Source organism: Halichoerus grypus, chromosome 8 (assembly GCF_964656455.1).
Source record: "Halichoerus grypus chromosome 8, mHalGry1.hap1.1, whole genome shotgun sequence".
NCBI lineage: Eukaryota > Metazoa > Chordata > Mammalia > Carnivora > Phocidae > Halichoerus > Halichoerus grypus.
The window spans coordinates 70,559,979-70,585,471 of NC_135719.1; the positions used below are offsets into that span (position 1 = coordinate 70,559,979).

Here is a 25,493-nt window from a genome sequence, read left to right on the forward strand (position 1 = left end):
ATAAATGCTCACTTTCTGCAAGGGGATGTTGTGGCTCTAGGGACAGGCTGCCGGGGCCTTTTGGGGTAGGGAGCCGTAGCATAACTCCCGCTTCAGCAGAAGAGCCTTGCCGAAGATGACTGGGCTTCTTTTCAAGCTGCCAACAACAAAGAGAAGAGTTTCAGATGTGGGTTACTCAGTTGTTTGTGGTGTGCAAAGCATTAAGAAAACGAGCTGCCCCCCACCCAAGCCCTGTACCCTCCTGCAAGGTGGGATGGTCTGCTCTGAGCGAGGCTGCCTTCATCTAGAGTGCGGCGGCCTCCTCGGTGGGCTGAGTGCAGAAGTGAGCAAGGCCATCTGTCAGGAGGTGGGAGGAAATAGGAAGATTTCCATTTAAACTTCTTTTTTATCTGAAAAATAAATTGAGCTTTAGTAAGCTTTCATATGGGTTTTGACTCTAGTGTGTGATTTATACATAAATGTTCATAATCAGAACAGTTTGGAAACCACTACCCTGGGAGACCAAAGCCCTGTGAAGGCTTTCTATCCTATCAGAAGCCCATTTCAGATCGGGTGCTGGGTGAGGGAAGGGAGCTGTGGAGGAGGGGCTGGGGCGCTCTGGGTACAGAATCGCTTGGGCCCTGTCAGATTCCCGGATGCCACCAGCAGTGTGGACCTTCCTGGCCACCCTGTGGTCTCCCTTCTCCCTGCCCACCCTTTCAGGCCTGCATAAGCCCCTGTAGGACTCTAGCACCTTGGACTGCCATGCTTCCTGCAAGGGAGAGAGTGGTCCCATGTGATGCTCCCCTCACCCCCCGGGGCTGGCTAAAGTGCGGCCGGGGTCCCTGTAGCGGCCCTGTATGTTGTGTCACCCCCAAGAGAAAAGTCCCTGGCGGGAGGCGGCCTTCTGCCGGGAGGCTGTTTCCTCAACCAGCCAAGGTAAGAAGTGGGGGATTTCCAGCCCTGTCCACGGGGCTGACTTTAGTACTGGGGGCTCCTCTCCTTGCTCATGCAGCCCAGACCAGGGTGAGGACAGAAACTCCGGCGTTAGGCCGATAGGCAGGCCGCTGTGAAGGCAGCAGTCAGCTAAGCCCACAAGCCTCCAGATGCTGCTCCCTGCCTCTGAGGGAGCTGAGCCCAGGATGTAACCCCAGGGCTACACCTGGGACCAACAGGAACCCAGCCCTGGAAGACCCCGACAGGCATCTTGGTGGGGAGGGGGTGCTGGAAATCCAGAGCCACGCTTACTCATGGGCCTGTGGGGAATGACTCAAATTGGTGAATGCCCCTGCCTAACCCCAGCCGGCCCTGGTTCTGGTGGTAAGGGGAATGACAGCTCTCCATCTCACCCTTGAAGGCTCCCCTAACTGGCCGGTACTTCCAAGGATGCTGGAGTCAAAGGAGCCACTGTGAGCTCCTCAGGTCGGGGCCAGAAGCCTCACATTCCAGACATCCTGCCCTGAAAGCGTGGCCCCTAGGAATGGGAAGCAGTACGCTAACAGCATTCCATGTATTCCTGTACGGTGGTCAGCTGAGCAGGGAGGGCGGGTGCAATCCCGGGGAGCAGGGGGTTGCTGAGTGGAGGGAGAAGTAAGCACCCGCGATGACCTGGTGATGGTGGCACAATGTCCCAGCTCTAGTGTGATTCTGCTCAGGCCCAGGTCTGGGCTGAAGAAACTAGACTTGCTGCGCCTGGCCAGCTTGGTCGGTGGAGTGTGCAACTCTTGATCTTCGGGGGTTGCGAGTTCAAGCCCCACATTGGGTGTAGAGATTGCTTAAAAATAAATAAAATCTTAAAAAGAAAGAAAGAAAGGAAAAAAAGAAAGAAGAAAGAAAGAAAGAAGAAAAGAAACAAACAACTGGACTCTAACTCCACCTCCATGGAGAGATTCTCCTGTGCCTCAGATGCTTACGCGTTTCATTTCATTAGTGAGCTTGTATGTATTTGCTGCGTGCACATGTGTCTGTGCTTTGTGCACACACACGCATGCTTGTAGCTCGTGTGATTGAGGCATGCCAGGTGGAGGAATAGGCTGGGACTCATGCAAAGTCCCTGAGCAGGAGAGTATCTGAGAGGTGAAATCATAAATCCAGCCACCACCAATGCAGGCTAGCAACACGCCGTGATAACGTGCGTGCGTCATCACCAACCTACACAGCAACCAGTCTTCCAAGGACGGTGTTATCACCTCCATTTTACAAATCAATAAACTGAGTGGGGCTTAGAGAAGTTAAATGACCAGACTGAGGTCATACAATGAGCACATCCAGTTGTCCAGGCCAGAATTTGAACCCAGGTCAGTCTAAAGCCATGCCAGAGGTCTCTCTACCAGGCTCTCTTGGGACGGTCATCGTTCATTACACTCCACTGATCCTTGTCTCTGAGATGCTGGCTGCCCTGGTCTGAGGTAACAGGCCTTTCCCCTCCCCTTCTTTTCTCCCCTCCCAGTCCAGGTGGCAAAGCAGAGCCTGTTCAAGGCCGCTTGGAGCCCAGGATGCTGTGGCCGGACCTTCACATCTAGCCTGTCCCCAGTTCAGAGAGGGTCTGGCTGGCCTTGGGCGGGATCAGCTAGGGCTGAACTAGGGCAGCTGTTTACAGTAAACAGAAAGCTCCTGAGGAAGGAAGAAGGGGAGGGGCTGGGGTCACCATGGAGACAGGGACAGAGCAGCAGGGCCTCAGGCCTGATCCACTAGCGCTGCTAATGCATCCCTGCTCCTTCTAGAGCCAGAGGAGGCCCAAGGAAGGTCGGGACAGGGCAGCCTGAGCCAGAGAGGCAGGGGCAGACAGGCTGGCCTCAGAGCTGTGCCCGCCGAAAACACACGGCCGCCTCATTATGTATTTCTACTTATTAACAACAACCAATGTTTATTGACGTTAGGCCCTTGAGGATAGGTTTTCTTATTTAACCCTAGCAACAACCAGGAGGTAGGTACGATAGTCTCTAATTTATAGATGAGGAAATCGAAGTTTAGAAAGATTAAGCCATTTGTTAAGGTCACAGGGCTTGTAAGTGACAGAGCAAAAATTTTGGATCAAAAACTCTATCTACCAAGGCAGGTAGGAGAGGAGCTAGCTGGTAACGCTCTGAGTCCCTCAACTGATGGGGAAACTGAGTCCCTTGGATACCAAGGGGACTTTCCCAGGCTTCTGGCGTTAGTCAAAGAGATTGCTGGGGACAGAACCCATGTGTTCCAGCCCTAACCACTAGACCACACGGCTTCTCCATGGCTTGAGCTGGGAAGGTCCAAAGAGAAACTCCCTTTCCAGCCCCAGCCTGGGGTGTAGACTCTTCCCCAGCTAACAGGCTGCCCCTGTGGAGGCCAGGCTGGGCCAGGGTGCTGTGGGGGATGCTGGGGGGTTTCTGCCCACACATATGGTTTCCAGATTCCAGGGGATGAAAAGGAGGCCCTTAGGGGCGGAAATGGGGGATGTGTGATGACAAATTTAGACTGATTGCTTTAAAAAAAAAAAAAAGGCGGCCAAGAAACCCTAAAAAATAAAAGCAAAAATTCCACTAGAAAACCAAAGGGAATTATTTGATTGTGAAACTGAGTTGCCGTGAGGTGCAGCGTGGTTTAATGGGGAACAGTATCAAGGGTCCTTTCAACTTTGACTGCGCAGAGGGTGGAGGGAGAGGAGGCTCGGTCTCATGTTCTTGGCTTGGCCTGCTGAGTTCTGGGACAGAGATGAAGTCAAGCAAGACAGCTGGGAGGATGTCTGGAGTTCAGGAGTACTAGTCGGGGGCACGCTCCTATAAGGCTCAGGCCCTTCAGGTAGCTAGACTCCAAGGGTCTTTCCCGCTGGCTTATGGCCCAGGGTCCCCACAGCTCACGTAGGGAGCGGCCCCAGGGGAGGCTCCAGCTGGTCCGTACCGGAGAGTATGTGAAAGGATGAGCTGTAAGGTGGGGGTTTGGGGTATCTCTGAGTTCCAGCCTTAAAGGGAAATGGCCAGGAACAGAAGGTAAAAGAGAGGACAGCTGCCTGGAATTCTGGCCTGCAGCAGGCCCAAGGGGTCAAAGGTCAAGGGGGGGACAAGGGGGACTTCCTGAGGCTCCCAGGGGAGTGCCAGCCAGCCAGCCAGGCTGTTGTGCAAGCTCGGGGCTGGACCACGAGGGCAGGCTGGCAGAGGAGCCACGCCTGGCCCAGCCCCTCAGCCTATCCTATCTGTCCCCTGGAGCAGAGTAGTGTCCTCTCTCCTCCAGGAAACTGGGACCCCGTCCCCCAAGGCAGCACTCCTGTCCCACCACCAGGGCCATAGTCTATATGCCTGAGGGATTCCTCTCACACTCATCCTGGACCTCTCCCCCAGAATCACCATCTTTTGAGAAACCAGAAAAGCATTCTCAAGCAAGCCTCTTCCTTCCAATTCCACTCTGATTCTCAAAGAGGAGATCAGAGGGTTTGTGCGGGAAGAGCCACGATAGGGCTTACAGGGTCCCAGCCCCAGAGGAATGAGGCACAGAATGACGTGGAAGAGAAACAAGCCAACAGGAATCGCTCAGGGGCCCGGCGCTGGGCTAACCTTGCAGAAGGGCCGCACTGTTCTTGTCTAATCTACACTTGAGTCTCCAAGTTCGGTTATGCTTATTCGCATTTTAGAGTGAAGAAACTGAAGTTCTGAGGGGATGATTAAACTGACAGCTGGTAAATGGCAGAGCGGAGACTTACACTTTTTCTTTCCAGATCACCTCCCTGTCCCTCAGCTCAATGCACTTTAGCTGGAGAGGGAGAGCGAGCACGGTGAAGCCTAGGATGGTGTTTGGCTCCCGATGGGCACGGGGGTCACTGTTGACCAATGGTGAATCTCATGGAGAAGGGACAGGATGCTGGCTGGAGCCTCGTGCATGTCAGCCACCAATTTCTCCTCTGAGATTCAGCATCTGTAAGATCAGGAGGTGGGATTGGCAGTAACGGTTTTCCAACTGGGTTCCTCAGCATGCTGGCATCCCACAGAGATTGGGGTGGGGGAGGAAAGCACAGTAAATAGGGGTGTGGGCCTCCCAGCCCCGCTTCCACCAGGGAGGCACAGCATATCCATTTCAGGTGCTGAACATCCATGAAGGCTTTTTTCTTTGAACAAGAGCAGCTGAGATCTCTGCAGTGCTGACCTTCGGGAGGCATGGTCTAGGTAGTTCAGGTCCTGGGCTGGTGAGAAGCCAGAGGATCTGGTAAGGGAATTGAATTAGACCACGTTTGGGCTTCTAGCCCTGTGGGAGGAAGCAGGTTGGAGGCAGAGCTGTGAGATTAGGCAGAGGAGGTGAGCTGCAGATACACAGCACCTGCCCCCCACACCTGGGAAACACAAACAGACTTTTGGCTACGGCAGACTGGGAACCAAGAGCAGCACCCATTTTCCTGGGGCCAGACCAATGCCCCTTTCTCTTTTCCTGCTGGGCCTGCCTGGGCTTGTTCTCAGTGGACACTGGTTGCTGGTCACCAACGTAGGGCCACCCTAACCTTCCAGTGACCCCATGGTTTCTGACTTCTTAGCTCAAGAGCTACTTCAAGGCTAAAGCTGAGAAAGAGCAAAGCAGCTCAGGGAGAGGAAAGCACCCAGTCAGAGGGCATTCAGCGAGAAGGGCTAATCCCCTTGAGAGAAGAACCCTACTTCGTGTCCCTTTTAGCAGCCGTCCTAGACCCAAGTTTGCCCCTCTGCCTCAGTTTTCCCTTTTGGAAACTGGACATGAGAACGGTGTCCCTCGCCTGGTGGCTTCAGCAGGTATAGCTCCCTGAAAAGCATCATCGCCATGCTCCAGGTGGAGGAGAAAGCTGGGGGCTCTGGCTGCCCAGTCACTAGAACTACCTAGCATCCTCCCTCTGTCCCACTGCCCACGCCAGGCCTGCCTCTGACCACCATTCCCCCTCAACCTGCTTCAGGGCCCTGCCTCACTCCACATAATCAAAGCTGCCAGCAGGGTCCTTTGTGGTGCTGCTCCCGTGTGGCACTGCCTAGGGGCCCCACCATGGGGCAACAGATGGACCTATGGTCTCCACAGAACAATGGTGGGGGAGGGGCTCTGGCATCGCCTGCCCCAAACAGGAAGCACTGCATGAGCTTCAAAGAACTGGCAGGGCCAAGGGGCTGAGTGCCTGGAGCCAGTGCCAGGAGCAGCGGCTGCCTGAAGAGGGATGCCCAGCCTGCCGTGGGGGTGGGGCTGCAGTGGCCAGGGCAGCTGGGGCTCGGACAGAGGACGCCTCACGCCCTCCTGGCAGCAGCCTCGGACCTAGAGGCAGGTTGAGAGAAGGGGGCTCCGACGGGAGGCTGTCACCCAGCCCTGCGCCACTCAGCCGGCCGGGCTGCAGGTTCTTTCCCAGGCCACAGTGGGTCTGGCCCTCCAGCAAGCAACCATGAGGGGCAGGGCTGGCACCAAGCCTGCCGCCCACTCCCTGCCTCCTGCTCCCAGCTGCTCTGCTCCGAGCCTTTTCCTCTCCACTTCCTGTTCACACAGGGGGGGGCGGGAAGTGGAGGGAGGAAGCTGGGGGGAGGCGTGTAGGGGGGACCCATTGAATAAAAGGAATTAACCATTTCCCTCCTCTGACCTCTGGGAATTTCCGCCTGTGAAAGTGTCTCGAAGAATCTGCAGAGCTGGGGGAGTGGGGAGGAGGTATGCCCCTCTTGGTCCCCTCCCCCTCCCTTGGTGGTGGTGGGGCCAGATAACTCCCTCTGGGCCCCCTAACCTTTGTTTCCCTGGCGCCCGGGGGGGGGGGCAGCGCCAAGGGCAGCCTGGAGCCTGGTGGCCTCGGAGCCCCCTCCCAACCAAATGGGGTTGATGAGGGCCCAGCCTGCAACCCGAGCCCTGGGGTGGGGGAAGGGGGGAATGGGAGAACTGGTGGTCCCTGGGGGAACGAGCTCACACCCTTACTGGCCAGGAGCCCCGTGCCCTCCCTGCCAGGGCTGGTGCCCTTGGCCCGTCTGCCTTAGGGACAGGAGGAGGGAGGGCCGCCCAGCGGGAAAGCCAGGCCTCAGTCGCTGGGCCGTCACACCCTCCGATGGCCACTCCCCGTGGAGCTGTGGAAGGGAGCCAGTGGTTTCGGGAAGCCAGTCGACAGCGCCCCCTCGTGCCAGCTGACAACTTGGCCAGGCAGCCCCCCAGAGCCCTCTCAAGGGCGCGCCTCAGGAAGCACCTGCTCCCCAGGACCAGTGACCGCCCTGAGTCTCCCCCAGGTGGCTTCCTTGTTTACAGGCCTCCTGCCCTGTTCTCAGCGTCACTGCCTGTGGCCACTCCTCCTATTTCCAGTGACAGCTCCAGGAGCAGCTCATTCATCTTGGTCTCTGCCCACACAGCTGCTCCCCCACCACACCCCCTTCTGGCCCTCCCCAGGCTTAGGGCCAGGGCCCTGAGGGCCTTCTCTCTCCCCTCCATTCCAGGCCTCGCTTGGTTTCCAGGGATCTAAGAGCCATGGCTTCCCGTTGCCCTGACTCAACGGAACCCCATTCTGTCAGTGCCAAGGAAGCCTGGGGCCTTTTTTCCAGGAAAGAGGAAGCTGCCTAGGACCAGATGGGCAGGCTCAGGAGAGGACAGAAGGGGGCAGGGGCATCCCGGGCTGTCTTAGCCAAGTCCTCTGGGAGGAGGGAGCAATAGGGCAGTGTTTGTTTAACTAACATGTATTAGGTACCCATTATGTGCAGAGATAGACAACCCAAGCTGTTCTAAGCAAGTGACCACGCAAGTGGCAGGTCAAAGTTTAGACTGATGCTGACAGTGGGGAACGGTACCCCTTAGCCCTCTACCGGGCACGTCTAGGTATGAGGGGAGCCTTAGGCCACATGTAAAGAGAAAGGGGAACAAGAGCCCTCCAAATCTTCTCGGAACAGAAGGAACAGGAATAGGGTGTTCTCTCCCCACCCAGTGATTACCAACCCCTCCACATTTGCTCCCTCTTGCTTCTGGCGGAAGACGGGAAGTCTGAGGCTCATCAAAGATGGGCAGTTTCTAACCTGACCATTGGCAGTGGCCATGAGTAGACACTTGTTCTAGTGACTGGGGGAACTCAGCAGGGCAAGGCTCCACCAGGACTGCAAAAGTCTTGGAAAAGGGCTACTCTGCAGGGGAGCGAAAAGCCTGCAGTCACCAGCCAGGGGGGGGGTTCACCCTGGCCCGATTCCAGGAATACGCACTTGTTACTTTGTGTCAGTCTGGGCAGCTGATAGACCACACCCATAGAGCCGGCAGTGGACTGTGAACCCCAGTTCCCCGAGCAAAGGGTGCTGCTCCCTGATGTCACAGGAAGGCCCCCATCTGGGACTCTCTAGAGTAGCCACAGCTAAAAAAGTGCAACCTGGAGGGGGAGGGGCAGGTCACAGGAGTTAGAGGGGGAAAAATGTATCTGCCATATGCCATGGATGGTGGGTGGCAGTCTCAAAGCTGGCAGAAGCTGGGAACACAAGGATCCAGGCTGGCAAGGGAAGGGCAGGCAAAATCTAGGACGCATAAGGGCTAGTAGAGGGAGGATGGGGGCTTAGATTCACGGTTAGGCAGTGCAGACTCCCAGAACATACTAGGAAGGAACAGACCGAGGAAGCACTAGTGGAGAAAATGACAAGAACTCAGCGCCCCCCAGTTGCCGGAGTGTGAAGGATTCTGTGGGGAGCAGCACCACCTGCTGGCCGGAGGGAAGAACAGTCCTTGGTCTGAGAGGATGGTGGGCCATCATTCCCAGCTGAAGCCTGGAGCCACAGAGGATGGAGTCGAGGGACAAGGAAGCAAGCAAATCACAAAAACGGCACAATCAATTGGTCACATCTCCAGAAGAAGGAGCGAGGGCCAAGGATGGAAAGTGTTCAGGGTCCTGGCAGCCTCCCTGTGGGACCGTAGCTCCCCTGGAGATGACTCACACGCCCCTCAGGCCGGCATCAACACAAAGCCATCCACTCGAGAGCCCCCAGTGCAGTGCACGTGGTTTAATGCGCCCCGCCCCCATCACCATCTCCCCCTGTCCTCCATGAGGCCCTCTGTCCCAGGGCACCCCCACACCAGAGCCCCAAAAGGTGGACACAAGAGGCGCCCCCTACCAGCACCACCTTTCCTACCCTCCGTGCCCACGACTTGGAGGGGCTGCCTTTTTGCTCTGGGATCTAGGGGCAGACACGGGGAGAGGCCTTCCTCTGAGGGAGAAGGGCCACAGAGTGAAAAGGAAGAATGGTACTCTCACTCTAGAAGGTGAACAGGATGTCTGTGGGGCATAGAGAGGACTGTTAGATGGAGGGGGACGGTGATGAGGTGACAATTCTGACTTCTCCAGGCTAAGGCCCTCTATTGGGAGGCACGCACATGGCCTGGCGGAAGAGCAGCTCCAAGGCGGCTCTCAAGAACAGCGCGGCCAGTGGCAGAATACACTCACAGATGACACCTTACAGGCGACAGCTATAATTCCACTCTCCCCAACACTGTCACAGCCCAGCGGTCTCCAGACGCCGGACCACAGACCAGAGTGTGGCCTTCCCAAGAAGGGGCAATTGCCCCGACTGCCTGCCCACCCAGCAGGCCAACACCCTTCTTCCTACAGCCAACTGAGGTGCTCCTCCTCGTAGCGCTGGGGGTCAATGAAGGGCCGGTCAATGGAGCGGATCATCAGCTCCCCACAGTACACGCACTCGGCGGCCACCAGTTCATCGAGATCAGCCTTGAGCTGTTCCCGACTGGGCCCCGCCGTGGCAGCCCCACCCTCGGCCTCCTTGGCGCGGGCAGAGCCCTTGGTAGGGGCCGGAGCAGCCCCCAGCTTCCGCTGCAGCTCCTCGAGCCGGGCCTGCTTGTAGGCCGGCAGGCCAGGCCGCACGGCCTGCAGCAAGCAGTCAGCGTGGAACATGTGGCCGCAGAGGAAGAGGTAAAAAGGGCGGTTGAGCAGGGGGAAGTCACAGGCGGCACACTTGTCCTGTGGCTCCACCGTGCCGTAGCGGCCCCGCAGCTCCTGCAGGTCTCGCCGGATGCGCTGGGCGCTGGCCGTGGCCTCTTCCATCTCCCGCTGCAGCTCCTGGATGTGGTGGTTGTAGGCCTTGAGCGAGCTGCAGATCGCCTCCTTGAAGTGGTCGATGGTGACGAAGTCAGGAAAGAAGGGCAGCACGTCCTCGATCTTGAGCAGGGGGCAGCTGGCCAGGCAGGCCATGGCCGTCTGCACGTCCTCCTCCTCCTGCACCACGTGCCGAGCAATCTTCAGCCACAGCTTCTTACGCAGTTCCTCGTCGTCCTCGGGCAAGTCAGCACACTGTTTGGCCAGGTCCACGTCCACCTGCGGGGAGACCGCGAGCAGTAGGGTCGAGGATAGAGACTGGGGGAGACACAGATGCCCAGGGAAAACCTGGGCCCCAGGAGAAGCCCCAAGGCAGGATCCCCTGGCAGCAAGCGAGGTGGGGCTTCTGGGGGCCAGGATAGGAACCTGTCTCAGTGACAGGCCTGTCCCCATCACCGCTTTGTAAAAGCTACTCATGGTGAGGGAGCTTTGGTTTTGGCAAATTTAAAAATCACCTGGGGAGCATATTCAAAATACAGATTTTGGGGCCCTACCCTCAGACTTTCTGATTCAGTAAGTCCTGGCTTCAAACCAGGGACTTCACATTGTAACGTAACTCAGCAGCTGCGACTATAACACAATCGCTAGCACAGACGTAGAACTTACCTGCAGAGCAGGTGCCGCTCTGAGGGCTTTGCGCATACACTACTCTCATCAACCCTAGGAGGGAAGTAACTAGAACACTATCCCATTTGTGGCCGAATGATCTGAGGCAAAGAGAGGGTCAGAAATCAGCCTGAGGTCACCCAGCCTAGTAAGCGGCAGAACTGGATTTCAAACCCTGACATCGGAGTCCACGTTCTTAACCTCTGCACTGCAGCGCCTCTCCGCCGGAGAAGCCGGCGCCCTCTAGCCACAGCCCCCCCACTCCAAACCCTCAGCCTCTGACACGACTGCTCTCCAGGCCTCTGTCCTGGATCGGGTCCAACTCATCGGCTCACCTGCAGGGCCAGGTCCACAGCCTCCTCGTACAGCTCTAGGACCTTATAGACATGGACACAGGCACGGTGGTGGCCGTGCTCAGCACAGAGACGCAGCGCATACTTGAGGTCGTAATGCACGCGGTGCGGGCTGGCGCCGGCCTGCTCAAGGTAGGCCAGCAGTGAGGCCGGCTGGCCCCGGGCATATAGCGACAGCAGGTAATTGTGAATCGCCTGCTCCGTCTCGCCGAGCACATTCACGCAGAACTCCATGTAGCGGATGGCCTGGCTCACCTGCTGGGCTTCGCCACCCTGGCTATAGTTCACCAGCGCAGGGATGAGCTGCCGGGCATCCAGCCGGCTGCCCAGCTCAATCCAAGCATCCACCAGCTGGCGGGGGATGTGACGAATGAGGATGGGCGAGAACTTATAGAAGAGCTGGGGGTCACGGTGGCGAGCAAGCACCGCCAGGGCCTCCTCGTAGGCCTCATGCTGGCAGTGGTATGCCACCACGCGCTCGTAGTCCTGCATGATCACGGCGAAGTACACCATGTGTTCTGTGTCCCCGTGGCTGGCGAGCAGTTCGTGGATGGAGGCCCGGCTGGCAAAGAGCCACTCCTTGTGGCGGGGGCTGCTGAGGAAGGACCGGAAGCGCTCCCGTGTTTCCCGGTATAAGTTCAGGGCCTCGGGATCACCCTGCAGTGCTCCGAGCCGGCTCAGGTAAAGCTCCGTCAGCCAGGTGGTAAGCAGTGTGGCCTGGGTGCGCTCGGCTGGCTTCAAACCGGCCAGTTTTCGCTGCAAGAACTCAGCCAGAGCCTCCTCCTGTCGGGCCTCCAAGAACTTGAGGGCAATCTCCTCAAAGTAGCTCTGCGTCAGGGCGTAGCAGCGGGCGCTCTCCAGGTAACGACGCTGGCGAAAGCAGAAATCGGCCTCCCGGGCCAGGACTGTGTCCAGGCAGTCAGGCCGCTCTCGACAATACTCTTTGGCCAGGTCGAAGCGGTTCATGTCCAGGTAGGTGCGCCAGACATCCCGGGCTTCCCGCTGCACGTGGTAGCGGAAGACGGCACGCTCAGTGTAGGCCCACAGGTGGCCCGTGGAAGAGTCCTTCACCATGTGCTTCAGGGGCCCGAACTTCTCCAGGAAGTGATCCCGCAGCACCACCTGCCCCGTCAGCGTGCACACTGCCTCCACCCGGTCCGCCAGCAGCAGCAGGAAGTGGAACTGGGTCAGGACGAGAGCCAGGGGTGGGCTGGCCCCCGGACCTACCCCCTCTGGGTACTCCCAGACTCGCTCCTCGCTCAGCAGGGAATCGGGACGCCCGCAGTCCAATGCTCCATACAACACGCCATCCCCCATCATCCAGGCGAAGGCCCGAGGTGCGGAGCGCAACTTGGGGGTATAGAAGGCCAACTCACTGTAGCCCAGACTGCTGGGGAACTCACGGAATGGGGGTGGGTGGTCGGCGTAGGCAGCGAAGAGCCCCGCGAAGCCCTGGGCCTCAGCCCCCTCTGCTGCTCGACCTATGAACTGGAAGAGGCGCTGCCGGGTGGTGGCGATAACAAAGCCACGCCCGTCAGGGCCCCGCTCGGCCTCGAGGGAGCACACAGGTGCTGGACCCCCTTCTTCGTTTAGTACATACAATGGGCGGAAGTAGAGATCTGGGGCGGGGCCAAAAAGCCCACCCTCGCTGGCTGAGAGCTCTGCTTCGAAGATCTGGCCTTGGGCGGTGCCGACCAGGATGGGGCCAGTGCTGCTCTCGGTGCCCAGTGCCTTGTTCCAGCCCACACTTTCCACCAGCTGCCCCTTCCAGCGTGCCAGTGGCCGGACCTTCTGTCCATTACGGTTCACATAGAGGACCTCAGTGCTGTTCAGAGCAATCAGCAGGTGAGAGCCTGGAGTGGGGGAGAGCAAGGCACCCTACAGAATGCTGCCATTCCCACCCTCAGCCTCCTCCCTGCCCCCACCACTCGCAGATCCCACCTGCCCGGGCAGTGACTTATGCTCTGCTCAACTACCCCTCTAACCCCAGACCTTCCCCCCAAGCCCCCCACTTACCAGTGTGGTCCAGAAACATCTTGTGAACCTTGGCATCATCCTTGCGCCCCAGCTCCACGTGGTTAGGTTCATTTGCCTTGCCCAAGTCAATGCTGTCGAGACAAGAGTCACAGCATCACTCCAGAGAAGGGCAGAGCCTTTTTTGGAATCACAGATCTCTTTATAATCTGATGAAAGCCACAGCCTTTCTGCCTTGAAATCTATATACACACATACAATTCTGCATACAATCCCAAGGGAACTCTGAAATACATACAGGGTCCTACTTAAGAACCCTCCGCTCTGAGAATTCCCCCACCTCATTTTGAGAAGTCACTGAACAGAGGTCTTTTCCTCTGCTCAGTAGATGTGCAGTGCATCTGGGAAGACAGGCAGGAGTATCCCAGATTGCTGGGGTAAAAAGAGAACAACAAACAGTAGTTAATGGTTACTGAGCACTTTATTTTATTTTATTTTTTAATATTTTATTTTATTTGATAGAGAGACACAGCGAGAGAGGGAACACAAGCAGGGGGAGTGGGAGAGGGAGAAGCAGGCTTCCTGCTGAGCAGGGAGCCTGTTGTGGGGCTCGATCCCAGGACCCTGGGATCATGACCTGAGCCAAAGGCAGACGCTTAACGACTGAGCCACCCAGGCGCCGCATACTGAGCACTTTCTATATACAAAGCACCATCCAAGAGCTTAACCTAGTAGAGCTCAATGAATCTTGATGATAACCTTGAGGAATGCTCCTGTTTATATTTCCCTTATTAAATTCTTTTCAAATAATATGTTCATTCTAACCAAAGAATCAAAGTATTTGAATCAGGTCACAGTCAAAGATGGTGGGAAAATGATATTTTTCCACATATGACTACAGATTTAAATCCCTATTCCTTAAAAAGTCCTTAAAAATTAGTAAGAAAAAGACACTTCAGTAGATAGGGGAGGGCAAAAAATATAAACCAGCAGTTTACAAAAGAGGAAGTCTACATTTCTAATAAACATCTAAAAATATTTTCAACCTTTGGGAAGTAACAGTAAGGTACCATGTTTTTAACCTGTCAGATTGGCAAAAATTAGAAACAGTAACCTATGGTGCTGGTGACGCTTAACTGAATGAGCCACCCAGGCACCCCAGGCGAGAGAATCTTAAGCAGGCTCCACGCCCAGACTGATGCAGGACTCGATCTCACAACCCTGAGATCACGACCTGAGCTGAAATCAAGAAAAGGACACCTAACTGACTGAGCCACCCAAGCGCCCTGTATTATTATTTTTTTAAAGTAAACTCTACACCCAAGATAGGGCTCGAACTCAGGACCCCAGGATCAAGAGTTCCATGCTCTTCCCACTGAGCCAGCCAGGTGCCTCTCAAAAGTTTTTTTTTTTTTGTCATAACAGCAATTACTGTGTAGTCAAGTATATCTGTCTTTTTCCTAGTGGATTTTCTAGCTTGAGTAAGAAGATCTCCCTTCAGTCCAAGAACACAGACATTTCTTAAATATTCTTTGATTCTTTTTATTTTAATTTATTTTTTTAAAGAGGGACGGAGGAAAGGCAGGGGAGGGGGAGAGAGAGAATCTGAAATAGGCTCAGTGCCTAGCACAGAGCCTGACGTGGGGCTCAAATTCACAACCCGAGATCATGACCTGAGCCAAAATCAAGAGTCGGATGCTTTACTGACTGAGCCACCCAGGCACCCCCATTAAATATTCTTTTGATATTCAGTTTATTTTTTTATTTTTAAAGATTTTATTTATTTGAGAGGTGGGGGAGGTGGTAGGGGGGAGGAGCAGAGAGGGAGAAGCAGGCTCCCCGCTGAGCAGGGAGCCCAACATGGGGCCCAATCCCAGGAGCCTGAGATCACAACCTGAGCCAGAGGCAGATGCTTAACCGACTGAGCCACCCAGGTGCCCCAATATTCAGTTTATTTTTAATATTTAAATAATTATTCCACTTAGAATTTATTTTTGTGATATAGAGGCTTACCTCTGTTTTATCTCAGATGGTTATTCTGGATAAACAATTTTGCTGATACTTTTGTTATATATTATTTCCATGTATGTATGGATGTATGTATATATTTATGTATGTATGTATGTATATATTTCCAGTTTTATTGAGATATATTATTTCCATTTATAGCGGATTTATTTTAGGACTCTAGACAGTTCCCCTGATCAATATGACCAATTTGTGGGTTGGTACTATCTTTAACAGATGAAGGGACACATTTGGAGAGACTGGGTGACTTGCTCAACATTCCCTAGCTGTTAAGAGGGAGAGCTGGGATCTGACCCAGGTCTACCTGATTTTAACTACTATACTACATTAATTCTCTTTGGGAATGGATATTTTTGGAAAATTCCAAATCTAGGGGCGCCTGGGTGGCTCAGTTGTTAAGCGTCTGCCTTGAGCTTGGGTTGTGATCCCAGGGTCCTGGGATCGAGTCCCGCATCAGGCTCCCTGCTCAGCAGGAAGCCTGCTTCTCTCTCTCCCACTCCCCCTGCTTGTGTTCCCTCTCTCTCTCTCTCTCAAATAAATAAATCTTTAAAAAAAAAGAAAAGATCAATCTATTAAAAAAAAAAAATTCCAGGGGCGCCTGGGTGGCTCAGTTAGTTAAGTGACTGCCTTCGGCTCAGGTCATGATTTCAAGGTCCTGGGATCGAGCCCCGCATCGGGCTCCCAGCTCGGCGGGAAGCCTGCTTCTCCCTCTCCCACTCCCCCTGCTTGTGTTCCTTCTCTCGCTGTCTCTCTCTACGTCAAATAAATAAATAAAATCTTTAAAAAAAAAAAAATTCCAAATCTACTGTTTCACCTGCCCAGAGTGAAAGAACGGCCCTAGTCAGTGATTAGTCCCCAAATACCACTAATCCACTCCCTACTCCTAAGCCTTTTGGGCCCTCACTTACCGGAGTAGTGTATCCTTCCCCAGGCTCATGCAGAGCTGATTGCAGGAAACGACAAGACTGGTAATTCGCTCAGAAGGGGTAAAGTCAATGCGCTGCTTCGTGAAGATGGGCACTTCCTTCTCTAGCTGGGCATTCACATACCCTACAGGAAAGGAGGGAATTAAAGGTTAGGTATGGAAAACACGGAGGAAGGACAAGGAGAGGCAACAAAAAAAGTTTCCTCTCCACCTTCCCAACATATCCCTACCCCAAGCCCTTGGTTAAAAGCTTAATATCAATATATCAGGTAGTTTGCTAATCACCTCTACATCAGGGGTCCTGGGCTCTTTTCACACCTCTGATAGCCATGAGGGGTGGATTCTTTGAACCCTTGGACTGCTGCTACATGGTCATGTACCTGATCCCAATGGTAATGGCGGGGGAAGGGTTGGGCGCTCTCCCTTATCAATCTTGGGCCCAGCAATCCCAGCTCAACCAAAGTATTCTAGATCCACTCTCTCCCCTCCTCCCTGCCCATGCAATAATGTTCTCACTGAGTCTCCAGAAGAATGAAGGCAGAGGGAGCCCTGGGGAACAGTTCCAATCAAACTGCAGCTTCTTTCTCTCTAGCCTTTCCTCTCATGTCTTTACCATTGCACAAAATATCCCAGCACTTCAGATCCCTCTGCCAACTCTGTCCTACTTTCTACAAAAATTTCCCCTCAACACCAGGCTGCACCCAGATCTAGCAAAGGCCTAAAATATCTTTTTCCCCTGTTCAGTGAGGAAGTTCCCTCTAGGACCAGCCTTCCTTCCCCTACAACATTCCCCTTCCACCAGTGGTTTTATTTGACCACTCTCTTCTTCCCACCTGCCGAAGGAAAAGCATAGGCTCTGGCTAAAGCCTTGGAGCCTATTCTCAGTTCTCTCAACTGCGGCCCTGTAGACAAGCCACTTCCGTATCTGGGTCCCAGTTTCCTCTTAGGACCCTAGTGGCAGGGCCTAGATCACGAGGCTGCTCTTGCTGCTCTTTCAAACTTCGACCATCCACCAGCTGGGGGCCAAGAGCGCCTGAGGAGAATCAGGGGCCTAGACTTGGACTGCACCGCCAGGCGGTGAACCGGACCTCCTGGAGCTACTCCCCGGATCCCCCCCCGCAGGTGCCAGGTGAGCGAACAGGGTGAGCGGCGCCCTCCCCTCCCTTACCGGAGTGGGGGATGCCCACGCTGGGGCAGCCAGGCTGCAAGACGGCTGAGCGGGACAGGGAGTCCTCGTATTCATCCAGGATGGACGCCATGGTGCCCGGCCTCTGGGCCCTCCGTCCCGGGCCCAGGGATTACACACAACAGGGCTCCCCCCAGGGATCCCCGTCGCCCTGGATTGGAAACTGCGTCTCCCCAGCCTCGACAAGAATCTGACAGATGTTGGCAATCCGCCGCCCACTCTTTAAAATCCTGAAGGTTTTCTCGCTCCCGCCTTATAAAGCGAGAAGACTGGGGAACCCTCCCCCTTGAATCTGGCGCAGTCCTGCACCCCGCTCCCGCCCCCCAGAATATCACTGGCTCCCTTTAGCCGATTCGAGAAGATCCCAACCTCGCCCCAGCAGCTCAGCTGACTCCCGCCCCCGGGACGCATGCCTATAACGTAACTTCCGGGTTCTCAGAGCCCCACTTTTACTCGCGTAGGAACGTAGCCCCGCCGGCCACGGCAAGGCGCGGCGACGGCTACGGAGAAGGAGGCGGGGCCAAGGGGGGGGCGGGCCAGGGCCTGGGCCCAGTCAGCTCTTCAGGGCGGGAGCCGGAAGTGCTGCGGGAGTGCTCGGCTTGAGGCGGAGCCCTGGACGCGCCACAGCTGCAGTCGGGCTGGGTGCTGGGTTGGCCCCTCTGAATACAGGTCCTTCCTTCCAGGACCCTGGTGCAGTTCCGAGCTCTGACGCAAGGGGGCAATCCCGGCTTTTTTAGGCCCTTTCCCACCGTGCCGCGGAGTGCCGCCCCGGCCTCGAAGCCAGTCCCCTGCTCCTTTCGTGCCCAGCCTTCCCTCCTTCAGACGGGGACCGCTCGGCGTCCGTGTCCAGCTCCCGCTCCGACCTCTCCAACAGGCCGCTGCCTCAGGAGAACCTCCCGTTCCTCAGTTTAGTCGCTGTCTTGATCCTCACAAGGCAAAGGCAAGCAGTTCTGGCCTCTCTTCTCCCACATTTAGCTAAGAGCCACCTAACCTGCCTCTAACCGGCTCCGTAATGGCTCCTCGGTGTGGGGAGAGACAGAAGGGGCGGCAGAAAAGACCAAGCACAGCTAAGGGGTGCCGGTCTGCTTCCATTCACGCATTCAAAATAGCGTTGAGCACTAACTTTGTGCCTAGCCTTGGGCTGGGTGCTGGAGTCACAGAGGTAAGTACAATATCGTCCTTGAAGGCCATAAACTAGCAGGGACAATGGACCAGTGAACAGATACTTAATGCTAGGAAAGCGATGGGTGGATTTGTTCAGAAGCTCACTCCTTCCACAAGTGAGCTCACACTCTCTGTCAGCCACTATTCCAGGCTCTGGGGGCGGCACAACAGAACAAAATGGACAAAAGTCTCAGCCCTCGTGAGGCTTACCCAGGGACATGGCCACAGCGCTGTGGGGAGCACAGAGGCGCAAATACCCGCAAAGCAGGAACCAGGGCCCAAGTGACCTTGAAGGCCGGTGGGGAGTCCAAAGCGAAGGAATGTGGAGTGCGACTCCTCCGTTTCAGTTTCCCTCTTCCGCCCGCCTAGGCCACCCAGACGGAGTCTGTTCCCTTCTGGGGCCCGCCGACTCTACCTTGTTAGAATGGAAGGCTATTGGCCAGGGTCATGGCCATCCTGGCTTTAACGGGTAGCCTGTGCCTAATGACTAAAAGAGCCCCCTTTACTCTCAAAAGCGTCCAGTTTGCACCGTATATTGTGTGGTCCCACTACTCGCCCAACTTCTCTGCCAGACGCCGAGGACTGAACCCTGACCAGCCTCCACCCAGGGCTATCTGACCTGGAGTGGCCTTGGCCTGGGGCGGGGCCACAAGTTAGGCGGTCCAAAATAACTTTCTGCTGCTCGCGGTCCCACTTCTCCTGCCCAGAACCTGCAGGAGCAATGCCACTCTCCCAACCAAGGGCGCTGCCTGGCAGGCTAGGTCCGAAAAGGGAAGATGCCAGAGGTGAGCCGCAGACAAGAGGTTTCCGCCCTGGGAAAAGTGGTCCCAGCTAGGGAGCTGCCCTGCTCGGTGCAGAAGGCTCCACCCAAGATCACCTGCCTTATGCATTAGGGAAATACAAATGGGCCCAGCCTAAGGTCAGATAATAATAAAAGGAACATTTACTGAGTATCAGCAATGTGCCAAGCACCACACTAAGTTCATAATAATCATTGTTATTTCATTTTACCCTTACCCTAATGCTAAGAAGCAAGTACTGCTCTTTTCTCCACGTTACAAAATCAGAAACTGACATTCAGAATGGAAAAGCAATTTGTCCAGGGTCAGGTGGCCAGGAAATGGGGAAACTAGAAGGCAGTATTCAAATATAAGCAGATGCTGAAGAGTTAACCAACACACTCCATTTCCCAATGCAAGATGAAGAGGAGAGAGTACAGCTGATTCCTCAGGTCTGGACTGTGCAGAGGAATGTCCCCCTTGCATGGAGCCAGCCAGCATAGGAGGGGTGTCTCAGGGACACAGAGTCCTTCCAGCTACCTCCTCACTGTCCCTAAAACCTTCCTCCTGGGTTTCACTGCTCTCTGGAATGTATAGGGTGGGGCCTAAGTGGGCCTTGCTTACTATGGACTCAGTACACACTCCTGTTGAGTTGAATACAGTAGGATTCCTCTGCATACTCATTCTCCCATCCTTATGTTGGCCTTTGGAGTAAGAACAAGACCAGCATTCTTATCCCTGCCCAATCACTCACTAGTTGGGCACTGTGCGCAGGTGATGCTCTTAACTTCAGTTTCCTCATCTACAGAAATACTGTAGATATAATGATACATAGTAGGTCTGTGTGGAAAAGTAAATGAGGTGATCTAGGTGAAAGCTCATTGCTCTAGCATAATGTCCAACACAGAGGATATGCTCAGGAAACTAAAAATATGGCTTTAATCTGACAGTCATTCTCAAGTCCACTTCCTCCACGAGGCCTCCCTAGACTACAACTTCCCCATCAGAACTGCTATGGCTTTTCTTATCCCGGCCATTTACTGACCCTTAATTAAGAAGCATGGGCATTTTTCTTTGATATAACAGAAGCTGATTGTGGAGAATACCCCAAACAAACCTGAGTACAGGAATACTGAAGTGTCTTAGGGAACTCACAGCTGGGGATACAGATCCACCAGCTCCTACCTCTCACAATCTGTGTGGTTGTTGCCACAAGATAGGTAAGGGCTGACTGCTGGGCCGGGGAGTAAGAGGAATAGTGTATGAAAGGAGGTGAATTTGAGCTAAGACTTGAAGTGCATGCATGATTTCCAAGGGCAAAAAAAGAGAAGGCATTACGCAGGCCTCAAGAAAACCAAGAGAATAGGCCTGCAAACAGGTCAATTGGGGGCTGGGGAGCTAGAGCATCAGGGAGTGGGGCAGTGTAGGAAATGGGACCAGTTGTGGCCAGATTATGAAATCAGTTGAATAGGCCATCAGAAGGCTTTGGTTAGGGATGAGATCATCTGATGTGGGTTCTAGAAAAATGGGTGGTGGCTTGGGTGGAGTCCACATCAGAGAGTATGAGACCTGAGGCAGAAGCAGAGAAGTGGTGAGGGCCCAACCTGGAGAGAGAGTAGACTGGGAAGACTCTGGGGAGACATGTCTGAGGAAGAGCCCACTGGAGTTAGTGACAGGTTAGATGTGGGGATGAAGGAAGGGTTCAGGACGACTCCTGGGGAGACGTGGCAGATGGTGCAATGTCACCATTGTACAGGACGAGGAAGAGCTGGATGGGGGTGGGGCAGAGGTCACATGATTGAGCACAATCTGGACAGTGGCACCTGAGACCCCTGCAGGGCATTTACTCTGAGAGACCCAGCATCATGGGGCAGTCGTAACTTACTAATAAATATTTATTAAACAATTACATGAATGACCTTTCTCATGCTTCAGTCTCTACATTTGTAAGATGAGAAAAATCTACCTGTAGCATTGTGAATATTGTAGAATATTATGCAAATCACTCAGCACTGTGCCTATACCTAGAAAATGCTCAATACAAGTTAACTAGGGATGCCTGGGTGGCTCAGTCGGTTAAGCTTCTGCCTTTGGCTCAGGTCATGATCCTGGGGTCCTGGGATACAGCCCCAAGCCCAGTGTCGGGCTCCCTGCTCAGCAAGGAGTCTGCTTCTCCCTCTCCTCCCTGCTCTCATGCTCTCTCTCGCTGTCTCTCTCTCGCTGACTCTCTCTCTCAAATAAATAAATAGAATCTTTAAAAAAAAATACAAGTTAACTATTAGTAGTAATTGTTGACTGAATGAAGACCCAGACCAAAAGGAGTGATTTAATTGACTTAAGTGAGTAATTTGGTTTTTTTTTTAAGTTTATTTATTTATTTAGTAATCTCTACACCCAACATGGGACTTGAACTCCCTGAGATCAAGTGTCACATGTTCTCCTAATGGAGCCAGCCAGGCACCCCAAATTAGTTTTTTTTTTAAATACACATTCTTTTTTAGAAGTTTTAGATTTATGGAAAAAGTGAAAAGATAGTGGAGGGTTTCCATATATCTCACATTCAGTTTCCCTTACTACAAACATCTTACATTAGTATGGCACATTTGTTAAAATTAGTAAATCAATATTGATACATTATTATTAACTGAAGTCCGTACTTTATTCAGATCGCCTCAGTTTTTACCTATTGTCCTCTTTCTGTTCCAGGATTCCATCCAGGATATCATCTTATATTTAGTTGTCATGTCTCCTTAGGCCCCTCTTGACTCTGGCAGTTTTTCAGACTTTCCTTGTTTTTGATGACCTTGACAATTTTGAGGAGTATTGAGCAGGTATTTTGTAGGATGCTCTCTATTGGAATTTGTCTGTTATCTCTTTCATAATTAGATTGGGGTTGTGGGTTTGGGGGAGGTGAAATACCATTATCATCACATCATATCAAGGGTATATACCATCAACATGACTCACCACTGTTGATGTTGACCTTGGTAGCGCTTGTCAGATTCTCCACTATAAGGTTACTCTTCCTCCCCACCTTTCTCTTTCTTTTCTTTCTTTCTTCCTTCCTTCCTTCCTTCCTTCCGTCCTTCCTTCCTTCCTTCCTTCCTTTCTTTCTTTCTTTCTTCCTTTCTTTCTTTTTCTTTCCTTTTTGAAGATTTATTTATTCATTTGACAGAGAGAAAGTACAATCGGGGGAGCAGCAGGGAGAGGGAGAAGCAGGCTCCCCGCTGAGCAGAGAGCCCGATGCGGCCTGAACCCCAAACCCAGGACCCTGGGATCCTGACCTGAACTGAAGGCAGTCGCTTAACCGACTGAGCCACCCAGGCGACCCCCCTCCCTTTTTTTAAAAGATTTTATTTATTTATTTGAGAGAGTGAGCCAGTGAGAGAGAGCATGGCGAGGGGACTGCAAAGGGAGAGGGAGAAGCAGATTCCCCACAGAGCAGGGAGCCCCATGTCCCCAAGTGGGGCTGGATCACGATCATGTGACTCCAGGATCATGACCTGAGCCCAGGGCAGCTGCTTAACTGACTGAGCCACCCAGGTGTCCCTCCTCCCCACCTTTCAATACTATCTTCTTTGGAAGGAAGTCTCTACACACAGCCCGCACTTGAGTGGGGATTTACGCTTCCTTGAGGGTGAAGTTTAAGTCATTTGGAATTCTTCTGCATGGGAGATTTAGGAATTTGTTTTTAAATTTAATGTTTATTTTAATCATCATAATATATGTATAAATTTTAAAAACAGGGCCATAAGACTTATTAAGGAAACCCATCAGTCCTTTTCCTCATCCCCAGTTAAACTCCATCTGACCTGTCTATACTCATCTCTCAGTTCTCCAGATGTGCTGATCTAGGGATGTTCCCAGATGCACCACACCTCTGCAGACATTTGAGTATTTGGTCTTGGGGGTCTGACCCCTCTGGAAAGACTTTGCTGATATTCCTCCCCTTGCCAGGATCAGGGCCCTCCTAGGTGCTCCTCCAGCCTCCTGTACTGATCGCCCATATTATGATTACATTTGTATGATTACTACATTACAGTTGTTTGGTAGTCTCTCTCTCTCTCTCTCCTTTCCCGCCCCTTCACTCCCTCTTCCCCTTCCCTTCCTCCTCCCCACCCTCTCTCTCTCTCCTTCCTCCTGTTCCTCTTCCATTTCTCCCCCCTCCCCCTCCTGCCCTTCCCTCCCTCTCCCTGGGGTGACTCTGTATAAGCTGCCTGAGGGCAGGGACAGGTGTACCGGCACACCCTCTCCTAAGACAGGGCCTGGCACATTGTTAAACTATATTGAAGGGAAAAAAGCCCTAGCTAATGCAGAACACCTCTTCTCAACTCTTTACAAGAGATTATAAATCTCTTTTCTTCCTATTTGGTTCCCTTCCAGATGTTTCCATGGCCCCAATTTTCAGAAAGCCTTCTCCCCTCCCTGTTACTGTCATCCTTTCTTTCACTGAGTGCATGTCAAAACCCCACCCAAGGCATGTGTGGATCCAATCTACCTTCTTTCTTTATGCCACCTTCTAGGATTATAGTGCCAGTGGTCCCAGAGAAGACACTGGAGGTGAGGGAATAGGGACATTTTTTCACTTGTCTATGTGGGAAATGAAAGCATCCTTCAAAGGGATGCTCAGTTGGTGGCTGCCTTCGGCAGGGGTCATGATCCTAGGGTCCTGGGATCGAGTCCCACATCAGACTCCTTGCTCAGTGGGGAGCCTGCTTCTCCCTCTGTCTGCGCTCCCCCTGCTTGTGTTCTCTCTCTCTCTGACAAATAAATAAAATCCTTAAAAAAAAAGCTTATAAAAGACTCTCCCTCTGCCCCTCCCCCCAAAATAAACAAATAAATCTTTTTTTTTTAAAGGTTTTATTTATTTATTTCACAGAGAGAGACACAGTGAGAGCAGGATCACAAGCAGGGGGAGAGGAAGAGGGAGAAACAGACTTCCCGCTGAGCAGGGAGCCCTATGCGGGGCTCGATCCCAGGACCCTGGGATCATGACCTGAGCTGAAGGCAGACGCTTAACGACTCAGCCACCCAGGCGCCCCAACAAATAAATCTTTAAAAATAAAAAGAAAGCATCCTGGGGTGCCTGGGTGGCTCAGTTGGTTAAGCAACTGCCTTCGGCTCAGGTCATGATCCTGGAGTCCCGGGATCGAGTCCCGCATCGGGCTCCCTGCTCGGCAGGGAGTCTGCTTCTCCCTCTGACCCTCCTCCCTCTCATGCTCTCTGTCTCTCATTCTCTCTCTCGCAAATAAATAAAATCTTAAAAAAAAAAAAATTTAAAAAAAAAAAAAAGAAAGCATCCTTACGCCATTGGTCCTCAAACTGGGGTTCACATGTCCTTAGGGGGCTGAAAAGCTCTCCCCAAGAGGCACGGAGCACCAAGGAAATCAGTGTCCTCAGCTTCCCTCATCTATTTCCTAAAAGTGACCAGCAGAAGGTACCTGGGAGGAAGAGGCAGGATATCTCCCACCTCCCCTGCTCCTACTTTTCAAAGAAAAATACACCACTCACCTATTGGGATGGGAAAATCAAAACCCTTCACACTATGGTGCTTCCTTCCAGGGATAAAAATCTGCAGGAAGCCCAGCGAAAAGACCTCTGGAATTATTGTTGGTATTCCCACAAAGAACAGGTAACAAATCCTTTACCCATCAAATGATTTCTGCTTTTTTTTTTTTAAGATTTTACTTATTTATTTGAAAGAGAGAGTGTGTGAGCAAGTGAGAGAGAAAGAGAGAGAGAGAGAGAGAGAGAGAGCACGAAGAGGAGAGGGAGAAGCAGACTCTAGCTGAGCAGGGAGCCCGATGTGGGGCTTGAACCCAGGACCCTGGGATGATGACCTGAGCCGAAGGCAGATGCTTAACCGACTAAGCCACCCAGGTGCCCCAGTTTCTGGTTCTTTAATTTGAATACAATTTGAGAACCTAATCAGCTGTTGGTTTCTTGAAAAAAAATCACTAACATTTTTGGCATATAATTTGGAAAGGAGTCAAATAATCAAGTGACATTGTATATCAAACCTTCCATTCCCATCTAACATTTATGTGAACAAGCTTTCTCCGCATTTAGATCAACACAAAACAAAAAAATATATAGGAAGATAATTGATGCTAAACTTTGTCTCATTTAAGCATTCTATCTACGAATGCATAAACTGATTGAAAACAAAACCAGGGGCGCCTGGGTGGCCCAGTCATTTGGGCATCCGGCTCTTGGTTTCCACTTGGGTCATGATCCCGGGGTTATGATCTCAGGGTTGTGGGACTGAGCCCTGCATCAGGCTCCATGCTCATTGTGTGCTAGACAAGTAACCTCCCCTCTCTGAGCTCCTCTCCTTTCCTCAGCTGTAAGCTGTGAAGGTAGAACTAGACCATCTCTAACATTCTGTGATTCTCTGAAAGCCAAACCTTTGCCACAGTCCCTTTAGGGACAATGCCCAGGGAATAATGATTTTCAGGGCACTGCCTCAGAGCTGGCTGCTATGCTTCTT

The 25,493-nt window shown here is 53.1% G+C and overlaps 1 protein-coding gene across 2 annotated transcripts; it reads right to left on the reverse strand.

Moving 5' to 3' along the window:
* Nucleotides 1-8,867: 8,867 nt before the first annotated feature.
* VPS18 (VPS18 core subunit of CORVET and HOPS complexes) lies at nt 8,868-17,471 on the reverse strand. Of its 2 annotated transcripts, none has more exons than XM_036084199.2 (5): nt 17,043-17,471; nt 15,858-15,999; nt 12,964-13,055; nt 10,930-12,800; nt 8,868-10,207 (listed from the first exon to the last, which is right to left on the reverse strand). In XM_036084199.2, the coding sequence occupies exons 1-5, from the start codon at nt 17,131-17,133 to the stop codon at nt 9,482-9,484; spliced, it is 2,922 nt and encodes a 973-aa protein (XP_035940092.1). In that variant the 5' UTR covers nt 17,134-17,471; the 3' UTR covers nt 8,868-9,481. The 2 variants fall into 2 exon arrangements, with proteins under 2 accessions (XP_035940092.1, XP_035940093.1); XM_036084200.2 differs by lacking the exon at nt 17,043-17,471 and adding an exon at nt 13,262-13,353 and having other exon boundaries at nt 15,858-15,988.
* Between the last annotated feature and the right edge of the window lie 8,022 nt (nt 17,472-25,493).